General features: G+C 41.5%; 1 protein-coding gene across 1 annotated transcript in view; it reads right to left on the minus strand.

Moving 5' to 3' along the window:
• Positions 1–10,149: 10,149 nt before the first annotated feature.
• ADAMTS18 (ADAM metallopeptidase with thrombospondin type 1 motif 18) overlaps positions 10,150–14,276 on the minus strand; it is a 77,768-nt gene continuing 73,641 nt past the window's right edge. The window contains exon 25 of the mRNA XM_054296408.1: positions 10,150–10,803. Coding sequence (XP_054152383.1) covers positions 10,688–10,803 — 116 coding nt within the window. The 3' untranslated portion in view covers positions 10,150–10,687. The remainder of the gene's footprint in view (positions 10,804–14,276) is intronic.

The raw sequence follows: 14,276 nt of genomic DNA on the forward strand, positions 1-14,276 counted from the left end.
TTTAATTAGGCATGTAGAGCTGATGTTTCTAAGAGGAATTCAAAACACATTCATAGCTATTTTTAATATGTTATTACATTGTTAGGCTTGGGGATTACAAACACTTCATGTCCATAAGAACAAAGAAACTGTATGGCCAAGTCTGCAGCAGTGGATCAGGACTGACATGATCTGCAGCCCAGGCAGTTCTCTGTTTTGGTAGAGTTTTAGGAGGCAATAAATATCTAAGTAGAAATTCTACAGCATCCCAAACAGAGTATCATCATTTCTGTGATGGTGAGTAGGTCTTTTCTGTGACCTACTCACCCCCTTGCACCCAATCTACGGCATCCTGAAACTGGATGGAACTTTGGAGAACCACAATTTTGACAAGGTTTTCCACTAGTATCTAAATTTTTTGTTTCAGATTATTTTTTTGAACTTTCCTTTCAGTGATCCCATTTATAACTAGAGACCATCTGGGAACTTCATAGCAAGAGGCAATTTAGCAAGCAGTGGTTAATAGGTAACCACTGGACTGATGAGGTGCTGGCTCTGGCTGCTTCATTATAATTCCACACATTCTGTGTCCTTCTAGCACAGGGATAAATTTGCGTGTTGTGGCTCTGTGAATGCCCAGAGCATGAGACAGTAAGTGTGTAGCTTTATCAGACATCTCCCTGGGGTAATTTCCAAAAGCAAACTCCAAAAATCATACCTGACTGTTTTTTCTGTAGATCCTTACGATTGATGGCTCCCCCACCCCCCCTTTCCCCCCCCCCCCACAGAGCTGGAATTCAGCACACAGAGCAAGCAAATACAAGTGCTCGTTTTGAGGTGAACTGGGTTCACAGGTTCTCTTTTCTTTCTTGAAAGACTTCCTGCTAATTTCACACTAACGGACAAATTTGGCTTAGCAGAAGTGGCCCAACACACACCAGTAATGAAGCAGGCTCTCTGTGCCAATCCCCAGGTACACTGCTGGTGTCACCATCCCTGGAAGGATTAAAAAGCTTGTGGATCCAGCACTTGATGACATGGTTTAATGGTGAACATGGTGGTGGTGCTGAGCTGACAGAAGGATTTGGTGTTCTTAGAGGTCTTTTCCAACATTAATGATTCTATGAATCTCTCTATCCCTCCAGACTTTGCCCTTTTTTTAAAATTGCATGATGTCCATCATGTCCTGTTTTCAGTCAATAGAAATGTTTTGATTTAGCAATGGGTATATAAGAAAAAGGTGAGGGGTGTGTGTGTATATATATATATATATATATACACATACATATACGTACACACACACATGCCTATAAATAAAACCACACACATATACTTGTTCTGAACAAAATTCTGAAATTCACTTAAACATTAGGCATGTTTTTCAGTGCTTGAACTCTCCCCTGTGGCATTCACATTCTCTGAACAGAGAAAGACATAATTCTCTCTCTCAGGATTTTTTCCTGGAAAAGCACAGAAGGGAAAACAATTTTTATCTCTGCTTGCTCCTGGTGTTTTGTACCAGTGGAATGTGTTGGGAAGGTTGGATTCTGGTGGACATTGTTTATGTTAATTAGCCTGTCGGGTCCAAGCTGTGTCACCTGTCTGGTCTGCAGATGGTCACGAGTTCTTCAGTTAGTTAGAAGTTAGTAAGTAAGTATGATTAGTAGAGTAGAGTAGAGTAGAGTAGAGTAGAGTAGAGTAAAGTAGAGTAGAGTAGAGTATTTCTCTTTAATGTAATATAGTATTATTGTAACAAAGTATAGTTCTCATAAAGTGAGTGTTCAGCATTCCATCAGCCTTGCAGTCAGACGCTTCATCATTCCCGTGGTGGGGTTGCTCTGCTATTTCAATACTCCCCCCAACATTACCTTCAAGAATCACAGAGATGATAAATCTTGTCTCACAGCTCAGTAACTAGAGCACCCTTCTGCTCTGCTACTGCCCTGACTGAGGCAAAGCCCCTCTGCACTCATGGCAAAGTTTTGGCAGTGTTTTAGCACTGTATTTGTAGAGTAACTCCGGCCTCTGTTAGAATTCACAGCATTTCCTTGGAGCTGTTAGTTTCTCGCTAAACTCACTAGGTGGCTGTCTAAGAACACACATGGGCTGTGCCCTGCTCTGTTCTTGCTGCATTTCCCTCTGGGGCACTGGAGAGCTCCCTCTCCCCAGCCACAGCAGGCACCGGCTGCCACTGCCAGGGCAGGGCTCAGGAAACCCAGCCCCACACGCCCTGGGCACCAGATCCCTTGGATTAAACCAGTTTTGTTCTCCAAGGCAGAATTATGTATTTATGTCAACCAAGTTCAAGCCTTGCTTGAATGAGTTCCTCACAATTTTTTGAATTCTATGAGGTATTTCTAGGAGTTAGGTAAAAATAGGGAATAAGGTGCATAATGAAGGCTGCTTTTTTCTTCCAGTAAACTAGGACAGTGAGGAAAATCAGCTTCCAGAATCTGGAAATTCTGGTTTGCATGTGAGAGGACAGACTGAGAAAAGATCTGTGCTGGTCAGTGAACATTCTTGATGTTCTTGATGTTCAAGCCCTTGTTGCCAGATGTGGCTTAAGTCTGGCCTGTGTGCACTGATGATGCTGTGTGGTTATGAATCCTTTAACCTAAGGGAAATTATTTCTGATTAAGATGAAAATTGGACCCCGAGGCTCAGGCTGAGCTGAACTTTGGGAATGCATTTCAGTTTTCCAATGCTTTTCATTGGAAACCCTGACTTGTGAAGGAAAATATGCACGGATCTATCTCCAGTCCATGTGTCATCCTATTGTCTTCAGTTCCACAGAGTATAGAGCAGGGAATTAGACCACACAGCAACGAATGCATGTCTCCAGAGCACCTCTGGATCTGACTTGCATGGTTTGTGCTCCTCTGGACTAGCCCAGGAAGAGGAGGCAGGGAATTGGCAGTGTCTTTGTCTCTTTGCCTTACTGGGATTGCAGCAGAGCTGAATTGGCACATGGGAATGATCTTAATTGCTTATGCATGGAGAAATGAGGGAGAGGATGGGAGAAAAGAAAGGAATAAAAATGTTATCTGTACTTGATCAGTTTGTTCCCATCACTGTGTTTTTAACAGGATACTTACATTCCATGAAACAATAATTCTTCTTTTAGTTCGGCCTTGTTGAAAGACCCAGATTTACCTGACACTTTAACAGTTTTCAGTTGGAAACGGTGACATGAGATACTTAGTCTGAGGGCTGGGTCTACTCCATATCTTCCAGAAAATCTCAGACTGTGAAATAGTTTGTTTCCTGTCATCAGGACACCAAATGCTGATGTACAACTCTCCAGTGCCTTCTGGGAGTTGTAATTCGCTTGTTCTCTGCCCAGCTCTGGTATTTTTTGGCACCTTGCAGTTACACAATACCTTTTCCACGTGGAGATAAATGCATAGTTTTAAGCCCTCATTTGCCATAAATCTTAATTTGCATATTTCAAATTTAGCTGAAATAATAACAAATTGCCAAAATGTTTTTGCCTGGCCGTCAGGCAAGTTTGAAAGTTAAATTCTTGGCTCAGAGTCGGCTGGATTAATATGAAACGCTAAAACATGATACTGGAGCTGATCAAACCGTGCAACCTACACCTGAGGGGAATTTTTCTTATGGAATTCATAAAAAGGTCCTTATTTTCTCTTGATTAGATGTGATGGTTAAGGTTTAAATAGAAAGCAGCAACTTTTGCGTGGACAGCAGTGGGAGCTTTGCTGTTCCAAAGCAATAACTTTTAATCAGTGCAGTTCCCTGTCAAAGTGGATTATCCCAGGACACTTCACAACCCACTCTGCTCTCAACCCCCAATGGCTTCAGGGGGGAGCTCTGGAACAGGAGGAGGGAAGCAGTGAAAAAGGGAATGCAATTGTCCGAGAGAGACAGAGCTATGTGCCAAAATGTCTGAAGGTTTCAGGACAGTATGATTCTCACATTATTGGTACTTTATTTTTTTAATCAACTGCTGTTTTTGAAAAGGCAAATCCACTGTTTGCCTTCCTCTTCTGTGTTGTTAGTGTGCCTCAGTAAATCAGTTTGGAACCTGAGGTGTAAACTCTCCTTTCAGGGAGTCCTTTGGTAGTGGAGGATGCTGGCTGGGGTCCATCCAGTAGGCATGAGGTTCAGAAGGTTAATGAGAAGTTCAGGGAAGAACGTCTACAAAAGCCAGCACCAAGAACAACCTGGTTCTTGCAGCACTCTCTTGTTGGGCAAAGTGGGATTGTGCAATCTAGGAAGCTGGGGAATTACTTCAGTCTGGCTGTTTCCTGATTAGAAGACATAGCACATAAAGAATAGTTTGGATGTTTTTTCCACCTTAATTTTGTTCCTTACATAAAACAAGATCTAGATAAGCAGTCTGTAATGTATCTTGTATTATATCTTGTATATATATGTATGTGGATGAATTTGAAGAGCTGTTTCTAAAACTGGCCTGATTAGAGGAATCTCTGAGCTAGAAGAAGAGTTTTAGTCTCCCTCTAAGTCACGATCTCTCATCAGATCAGGGCTGCCAGCAGGATGATCACACATTAACACCAGGACCCACAGCACTTGCCCTTATACAGACATGAGGTGTGAGTTGTTCCTGCCCTAAATAAAATGAACCATTTAACCAAAGGGGATACTGGATACTGTGATCTAGAGAGAGGTGGTTAAATGATGAAGGGGATCACTGGTTTTAGCAAATCCAGTCTCTGACCACAGCAAGCTGCTATGTCACAGGTGTAGAATAAAAAGAATGAATTTAGATAGGATCCACTCTTCTGTTCCAGGTCTCCTTTCCCTTCCTCAGTGCAAGCAAAGAACTTGCAAAAACACCATCTGCCACCCTACAGGAGAGTCAATGCAGCAGGTCAAAGATTCAAATCCACAGGAGATTCTAGAAGAGGTTAAAACACATGCACCAATACCCAGAATCTCTCTGGGATGATCCTATTGAGGCTTTCCAGTACCTGAAGGGCTGCAAGAGAGTTGGAAGGAGACTTTGGGCAAGGGCCTGGGGTGACAGGACTTGGGGGGATGACTGCCCACTGAGCAAGGCAGGGATAGCAGTTCTGAGAACTTCTGTATCCTCTGGTGGAGATTTTTCCCTGGTGCTCTCACCCAACCTGCACTGAGGCATGAAGGCACAGGTGCTTTAGCTCTGCCTCACTGTTCATACCACTACCTTACTATTACCTTACTCTGCCTTACTCTTTAGTAGCAAGGCTGGTGAAGCTGGGCAGGATTCTCAACAATGTGCAAATTCTAGGGTAGACTCACTGTGCTAAGGAGCAAATGAAACAGCTGATGAGTGGGACAGATGTACAGCATGTCTTAGAGAGCTCAGTGCTTGTACCAGCCTGTGGGAGCTGCACTGCTCTGCTCCCCAGTCCATGTGCCAAATGTCACACAGCTCTGCTGGACATGGAGATCAGCAGGCTAATCCTGACGCCTGATTTTACCTGAGCAATAACCTTATACCAAGTTCATGGTTTTTCATTAAAAGTCCCATTCCAACTGAGAAACAACAAAATAAAAAGTCAGCATTAGATGTTAAGTGGCCACAGGACATGAGGCCAGCTCAGGTTTGTCTGACATGGTCACACAAACCCCCTGACAGCCTCAGTCAATAGCTGGATGCTTTTCAAATGAGATGTTCCAGTTTTTTTATACACAATTTTGGGTTTGCAACTAGTAGTTTGGAAGTGGACACCAAACCCTTCCAAGTTAAGTTGTGGGAAATGCTACAGTTTCATGTAGTATATCCTATATTTAATGGGAGAGAGCTGTGTTTACAGCTTGTTACTGTCTGTGTTGGTTGATTTTTCCTCATACACCAGCAAAGCGCAGGCTCATGGAAGTTCTAGCAACTTGGCATCTGCAGTTTATTTTTACAAAACCTGAGCTGATGAGCTTTCTGCTGACAGGCAGATTCTCTAAGAGTGAAATGTTCTGATCCACTTAAAATATCAATGGAGAGAGCTGTACAGTTAAGGTCTTTGAAAGTGAAAATTCCTTTAATAGATATCCCGACTCTTTTCAACTAATCTAAACAGAGACAGTAGGGTGACATAGATGGTCCTCAGTAGAGGACAATTATTTCCATGGAAGCAGAGTGTTGGTAGGTCATTCCTCCTTTGGAGAGAATCCCTTCAGTTTGTGCTATCAGACAGACAAAATTCAGATGTGATGATTTGAGAAGGTCCCAAAAACCAAAATCCTTGTGTGTGCTTTCCTCCAAAGTCTCTTTGGTCTCCACAGAGAAGAGCTTCAGTAGTAAATATTTCTCATAAAAATCCATTTATAGTCCTCTTTAATGTTTTTTTTTTTTGGTCAGCTTTGCTATGTTATTATGAAAGGATTAGTGAACATTATCATAACAGAACATAATTAATGTTTGGCAGCCCAAGGGATGCTAAAGATCTGTCATTTTTTGCAGTAGGCACACAGCAGTGTTGAGGCTGACATGTATAGCTTGCTTTAATGCTTACAAAGTAAGCCTGGAAGTTAGAACTTAGCTGAAGGTTCCTGCCTCCATTGGCAGAATCCAGAAATTATAAAACAGGTTCTGTTCATGACTGAATAATTCTTATTATTGAATGGAAAGTACATAAAATATTTACTAGATTGAAGCATAGGCCCCATAATAGATGTTTTTCTTCAGGGAACATAAGGAATACTGCATTTGATGTTACTACATATTGTGAATTGAGGAATTCAGATTTTGCCTGTAGCTCAGCCCAGCTGGCAGATGTTTTCTCCCCTTCCCTCAGCCCTGCCTGGTGTGTGCTGGCTGCTGGAAGGCCAGAGTGTGTTTCTGATTCCCTGTGCTCCAGCAGGGGCTGTGGCTTCCCCATGGCACTGCCAGGCAGATGCTGTCAGTAACCTTTGCAGGGCTGAGGATCAGCTTGGTCCCACTGCCCCTCTGCCACAGACTGTGCTCGTGGGAAGGGGAAGGGCTCCAGAGTGTGATCTGCATCAAAGGACACATTCCAGCCCAGCCTGGACCTAGGTCTGTCCTGAAGAGCAGGGGAGGAAGAATACCCACAGTGGTGGTGCCCAGTGAGCAGGAAGCAGGCAGGGAGGTCAGCTTGGCTTGGCTGATGTTCATACAGTAGTGCCTGGGGAGGAATTTAAAGCATCTCCTGGAAGATGCATCCCCTTATTTCAGGACTTTTTCAGCAAGAAGGAGGTTTACTGCTTTTCCAGATCCTCACTTCTCAGTCCCCAGTAACTGGCAGGTGAGTGATCCACATGGATTTCCCTCCTCTTGGGACAGTCCCTATCTTGGTTAGGACTCAGCACTGAACATGCCTCATTTTTGCTTTCAAAGCAGTGTCAGGATAAAGTCCCTCAGTACTGTTCCTTCAGATCTCACCTGCACAGAGCTGCCTTGGAGATGTCCTGCACTGTCCACACAGACAGTGAGCCACCAGCAGCACTTTTTCTCCTAATCACCATGAGCTCCCTATGAACATGATCTTTTCCTCAGTTTCTTGTGGCACCCTAAGGACTCTGAGCTCCTCCTGACCTGTGCACACAGCCCTGAACACAGTGGCATCTCAGTGACTCTGTAAGGCTGCACTTCAATTACAATAGAAATCATAATGTTAATTTATTTTCTTGATGCTTTTGAATAGGATTTGCTGAAAAATAAAGGAAATATGGGATATGGATCATGTTACCATAAAACCACATGCAGTGAAACATTAATCTGTCTCCAGCATTTCATGTCTTCTGGGCATCTGAGAGAGTTGAGTTTGATTTACACAATCAAGCTATTCATTAAATATCTGTTTGAGTTTTGGGCAGATGAATCCTTTACCTGAGTGATGAAATCTGACCACAGGAAATTGAGCTATTCCTTTGTGAAAAGACCCCATTCTGCTTTATAAAGTGAGCCTTGCAGCAATACACTTCCAGAAAACTGCCAAGCTTTGTGTACCAAATATTGTCGTAAGGGCTCAGCAATAAAGCAGTTGTGGACTTGGGGGGGATCCAAGCACACAATAGCACATCTTTATGCAATATTTCCTCTTTCAACATCCCCCTCCAACACTGTAATTCACTGACAACCATCGGTTCATTTGGATTCCAAAATTCTAGCCCCAAACACTAAGCAGTTTATAGTCTGAATTCCTGTGTGGGCATATTAATTACTTAAATCACTAGTCCAAATCCCATTCCAAAGATCTCTTGCTGGGAGTCCTTCAGGAGCAGACTGATCTATTATTGCTTACTGGATTGTACTGTGTGTCAGAGGCATCTCAGTATTTCTATCAACAGCCCTCTGGATATCTGGCACTTGTGAGAGCACTGAGTGATTGTGAATGAAGGGAAAAGCACCAATATATGCTGGAGAATATATCTGAAACGATCAGTGAAATTATACCCTCCCTCCTAGGGATTGGCTTGGAAGGTTCTTAGCCAGTTATAGAAAAATCGAGTATCCCCAGGCAGATGGGAGAGGCTGTAAAACCTCCTGCTGTGCTGAGTGAGGCTCCTTATCTCGAATACCACCTTGCAGATAAAGACAGGGAGGAATCCTGCTGGTTCTGGGATACACAAATTCCCACTGTCTTTGCTGAGAGGAGCAACAGCTCAGGTTTGTCTTGCACATGTATTGTTGTGTATTTTAGCTTTTGTGTTGTCATACAAATAAAACCATGAAGTTTTGCTCCGTTTTGCCTTTTTGGGCCCAATTTCCCAATTACACAGCAGCAGAAAAACAGGATAACCTTCTCCTTATGGGACAACCAACAAAGATGCAAGGGAATGCACACAGCACTTGTAACACTTGATATTTACTTATAACCTCCATATTTTATTCATGAATTTTACAATTCCAAATATAATGAAACAGTTAGAGTATTTTATTACAAAGCTTATAAAATAATTAAATATTACACTTATAGTTTTTGCTTTTTTACACCATAATTCATACTTTGTGACACTACCATTTTTCTTTCCTCAGTTCTCACTTAGGGAAGTGAGCAAAGAAATATAAAGGAAAAGCTATGCATTAATAAATTAATTATTTTACATCAAATAATAAAAAGGACACAATTATAAAAACAAAACAAAACCAACATCTTAGTTTTCCTAGAAAAAAGGTTATAATTACACAATGTCCAATATCAAGACAGAGCAGTGTAGGTTGAGATATGTTTCCAATCATTTCCTAAAGTAACACAGAATACATGTTTTTAATTTAAATTGTTTCAGAAGGAACTGCTAATTTTAAGTGACCACTGTCTGGCATTAGTGCTGAGCTGGCTAATCCTACACTGAAACCATACTTTAAAAAAACACTCAAACTGAACTACATTCATCAAAAAAAGTTGTGGGATTGGGTGGAATTAGATAAATATGTCCCTCATAGGCACTCCCCAGAAAATTACAGTAGGACACAGCTCTGTCTCGGAATGGGTTTGGCAAATATGTTGGGGTTTTTTCAAGGCAGAAATGTTCTGAATGGCACCATTTGATACATGGTGCCATCAAACAGCTCGATACCGAACGGCCACAAATATCAGCATTTTTACAATTCTTTAGTTGGCTGGTAGATTCTGAACTAAATACAAGTATTAGGAGGGTGTATAAAAATAGAATTGACTTTTATTTGGTAAGAGTGAATAATCCACTTATCTTTTCATGCCTTTTTTTTTTTATGTAATGTGAATAAATAACTTTTTAGAGAAGTTCAGCCTGAATTAATGGACTGCAGTATTCTTGTTATTTGCGTTGGGTAATGGATGAATCAAAATTTGCAGAGAGATTTGAGATTAGAAGGAAGACATTCTTCAGTATCTTGGCATTCAAACAATCTAGCTTCTGAAACAAAACTACTTTAAAATATCAAGTTTAAATTTTAAAATTACATATCTAATGAGCTTAGAAAGTTGAAAACATAACCATTGAGCTCAATCAATCTGAGTTCCTTGAGTTAGTTGAAATATGCAATTCTATTTTACTTGTAACACAGCAATATTAAAAGTCCAAATATTCTACTGCTGCACATTTCTAGGAATACATTTCAAGTTACTAGTTAACCACCTCTGAGTTTCTACACAAAGCAGAAAATGAATTCTTCAAAAATTATAAAAACATTAGCATGATGCACAACTTGCTTTTCCAGCAGCAAGTCTGGTAGAGAAGCACCATAATATCTTTGTAGTGCACTGTTAACTTCTGGTGGCCACACGTGTGACACTGCCTTCTCCAGCCCTCAGCCATGGATGTCCCTCCAGGGCAGCAAACAGCTTCCTCACCCTGGGACAACAGTCACAAAAAATAGCAAAGGACACACTTCTGATGGTGTGTGCTCTGTCCTGCTGCCTCCTCCTCAGCTGCCAAGCTCTCCTGCTTTGCATTCTGGTAAATCAGCCAGAAAAGGCTCCCTTGCCTTAATTTCTTCCTCGTAACATGTGACAGTGCAAAATGACACTTTTAAAGAAAGAACTTCCCCTTGAGTCTCAGTGTTCAAGTGATCCATAGTACCCTGTGCTTTAGTGAGGTCAGCAAATTAAGAAAAAATAAGAAAGAAACATTCCTTTTTCAACATAAATCCAACAATTACTGTACCTCAGACATTCCCTTAGAAAAAATGTCTCTCCCATCAGTGGTTTATGTGGCACCATGTCTTGCCTCAAAGCAGAGATAAATCCAACATAAATTGAAGAAGAGAATCCTGTTGCTGAAGGGTTCAGATAACACGCTGCTCTCAGTTCTTCTTCGTACATGATTTACAACATTGCTTGCCATAAAATTTGTGGTTACAGACACCATGCTGGGGCACCAGATGACACCAAGTGAAGAAATCCACACAAGAAGGATCATCTGAAGGAGAGAAACCCAAGCAATATGGTAAGGCTGTGCTTTAGCAAGTCTGCAAGTCGGCAATTGTCCCACACCCTTGTATGCCTTTGGTAATATTAAAAACATGATGGGTGACTTGATTCAAAGGAGAAGAAACATGAATGAGCTTTAATCTCAAAAATATTAGTTTCTTGCTTTATTTTAAGAGCCATTAAATTTTTGCCAAGAGATTTGTTGACTTGATCGAGATAGAACTAATATTATAGGGGAGTCAAAAGCTGAAGGAATTAAAAAATTTGGATCACACTTTGTAGCTCAGGAAGACAGGAGGAAGCTCCACATTAGAGGATAAAAAAGGCCATCTGTGTTTACATCTCTAATTACAGCTGCTCCAAACCCAGGTACTCATACAAATGAGCCTGCTCCATATTTGGTACCAGTTGCTGGCTGCCATCATCATCATCATCATCATCATCATCATCATCATCATCATCATCATCATCACGTGGAGTTCACCTGCACACAGACCTCACGGAACTGGGAATGCCTGGGCCCTGCACAAAGTGCTCTGCTCTGTGCTTGTATTCCTGCACTTTCTGGAGACACTTCTTTCTCTCCCTTTTCTCTGCAGGGAACCTCAGAAATCTCTTTGCTCAGACACTTCAGTTAGGTGTCATGATTTAGCTTTTAGGGTCTCGACTATGCCATGTTAGCAAAATCTTAATTAACTGCAATGGGAGAAGAGACTTGTTAACCATGGTTAGTTCTCAAAAGCCCAGCTTTTCTTTACAAATACAGCCAAATTATATTTTTCAATTAAAATCCTGTTACTCTTCAATTTATGTGAAGATATCATTTATACACACAGCTCCATGGCTTTAAAAACACCTCGTAGCTGCTCCTCTCTCGTTTTGCAGTGGATGCTTTATGTTTCTTTAAAAGAGGAGAGTGATGATTCATATGGGTGATTTATAAACAAATTCACCATGTCTGAGAGAGCAGTAAGACTCAATGGGGTTTAGCAAAATTTATAGCTAAACTGAAATCTCCTGCAAGCATGGGTAAAGATTTTGTTCAGCTCTCAGAACTACTGTTTACATGGTCAATAAAAGGAATTTACAAGGAGACTGAACAAAAATCTACCCACCACTGTCTGCATTCTTAGATCAGTTACTGAGTCACAGTAGATAAATGCTCCCTCACAGAGCACAGACAACTTCTGCATGTTCCCTGGACCAGGAGGCATCTCCATCTCTCTATAGCAACTTCTTTGGTTTAATCACCACTGCTCATTTTTTATTCCCTTTTGTATGATGACAAAGAAGATATTTTATGCCTTTATCACTCTAAAATTTATTTGAGTGAAAAAGAAAATAATTTACTAATAATTCTTTTTAAATGCCATTTTTCCTCAGGTTTTAAAAACATTTGCTAGCCTTTAAGCTTTAATGGTAGGGAAAGAAAATACTGTTCTTGAACAGGACCTGGGGAGGTCAGGACTGGACTGCAACCTTCCCACTCCACTGCACTGCCTTTCTGTTCTGCATGGAGTGTCAGGAGGGATCCAGCTGGGAGTTCAGCACCAGACTCCCCATTCCTTCACCCGCTGCCACCAGACAGAATTTGGGAGGGCCCAAAGCAGACAAGAGATGAAAAGCACACACTACACCAAGGAAGGAAAGCTGTTCTGATGAAGGGATGAAGGAGCTCTCCGGCCATGAAAGGGTGAATTCAAAAAAATTGGAAATTACTGTTAAAAAAAAAGTATAAGCACTAAGGAAGCCACGTTAATAAATCTTTATGTCCCCTTTGAAGATCAGAGGGCAATGCTAATATTGCAGAGGTATGGCTGAAATTGGGACCTAATCCAAGGACTGTTGGAAGGAACACAAAGAGTCCCATAAAATTCAGTGGGTGGGGATCAGGCAGTCAGGTCCTTATTTCTATTTACCCAAGTATTTATAAGTTGTTTAGATTTTCATTCATTTGAAGCAGCTGGATTTACTTCGAGTTACGGTGACCGTAACTGCATCTAGAGAGGGATGGAAATGACCCAGTTTGTCTAGGAAAGTGTGCAAACTCTCCTTGAAACATTAATTTCTTGCCTGTGATCACTGAGCTGGAGCTGCATGGCTGATAATAGAGACTGATTTGCTTCAATGTGATTCCAGCCCAGCTGGTTTCCTCTCTTTTTCCTGCTTTAGACAGAAAGTTAGAGACCAGCGAGGAGATAATTGATCTCTAGAGCCTGATGACCCAGGTATAATAAAGGGGAAAGGGCTCCTGCAGATGTGAGGAGAGAGAGAAGCAGGCCAAGGCCAAAATTAATAACAGACAGTATTTCAGACATGAAATATAGCAGGGGAAAACAGAGGTGAAAGAAAAGTCCTTGCTATATCCTAACAGAAAAGGAAGCTATACAGAAACTCTGAAGTACAGCAGAACCTTTTAGGAATGTTAATTTGAAGTGTTAGGAACATTTACTGATAAAAACAGCAGAACTATTTACTTATCCCTTTTAGGACCATTTCATCTCCATATCCTTGTTTGGATTCAGGTCCCCTGATAGATGAGTGTGATAGCCTGCATGTCTCAGGCTGATGCAGCAGAAAGGTCTGTTAGGATCTCACTGGGTTTCACAGGGGGTTTGTGCACAGGGAATGCCAGGAATTGGGCAGACATGGGGGTGGTTGGCTAATGTCAGTTTACAAGATGCAGGGCCAGAGCTTGACCTCTGCTCCCAGCTCCATTACCACCTTCCTCACGCAGTCCAGCCTAGATTTTATAGAGGTTGCTTTCAGCTCCCAGTTTTAAAAAGGTCAATTAATGTGCAGGATTTTGAAAGTCACAATTTAAAGTGCTTTAGCATAACCAGATTATGTGGGACAAACATGGACCTCCATGAGCATTTTTCATGCAGTTAGGAAAGAGTCACAAACAGTAACCACCCTGTAAGCAAATCTCTGGAACAGGGTAATGCACCACTCTTTGTCTGTGGTGGTGCTGAGAGAAATCCCCTTCCCTCATTCCATGTGGCACAAAATCCCTTGCTCCCCCCTCCCTTCTCACACTGAAGAGGTGGAGAGATAGAGTGGACATGAAAGTGGAGAGAGACCCTAATTTCATGTTCCCTGACTGCATGCCATGCACTGCTCAGAAGCAATAAGATGGACATTCTAGGTAAAGCAATTTTGGAGTCCCAGGAGCTGGGTGAGGTCTGGAAGACTGAAAATATATGGCAAATTCTTATTGTTTAGTTCCAAAGTGGCTATTATTCATCAAAAGCAGTACCAGCATAGAATGCTTGTGTTTTTCAACAAGAGACTAATAAAGGTGCAGTTCAGAACCAAACAGCAAGACTTTTTCACATACTTCTTTTAACATATGCTTTTTTAAAAAATCTCCAGTACCAGTTGTACTCCCAAGTCTGCTTTAAGAGGGCTCACTTGGTGAAGAAGAGATGCTGTTAATATCAGAGAGTTACTGTAAATGTG

The sequence above is a fragment of the Melozone crissalis genome, unplaced genomic scaffold (assembly GCF_028551555.1).
Source record: "Melozone crissalis strain CALT ecotype California unplaced genomic scaffold, PUWL_Pcris_2 ptg000007l_1, whole genome shotgun sequence".
Taxonomy (NCBI): Eukaryota; Metazoa; Chordata; class Aves; order Passeriformes; family Passerellidae; genus Melozone; species Melozone crissalis.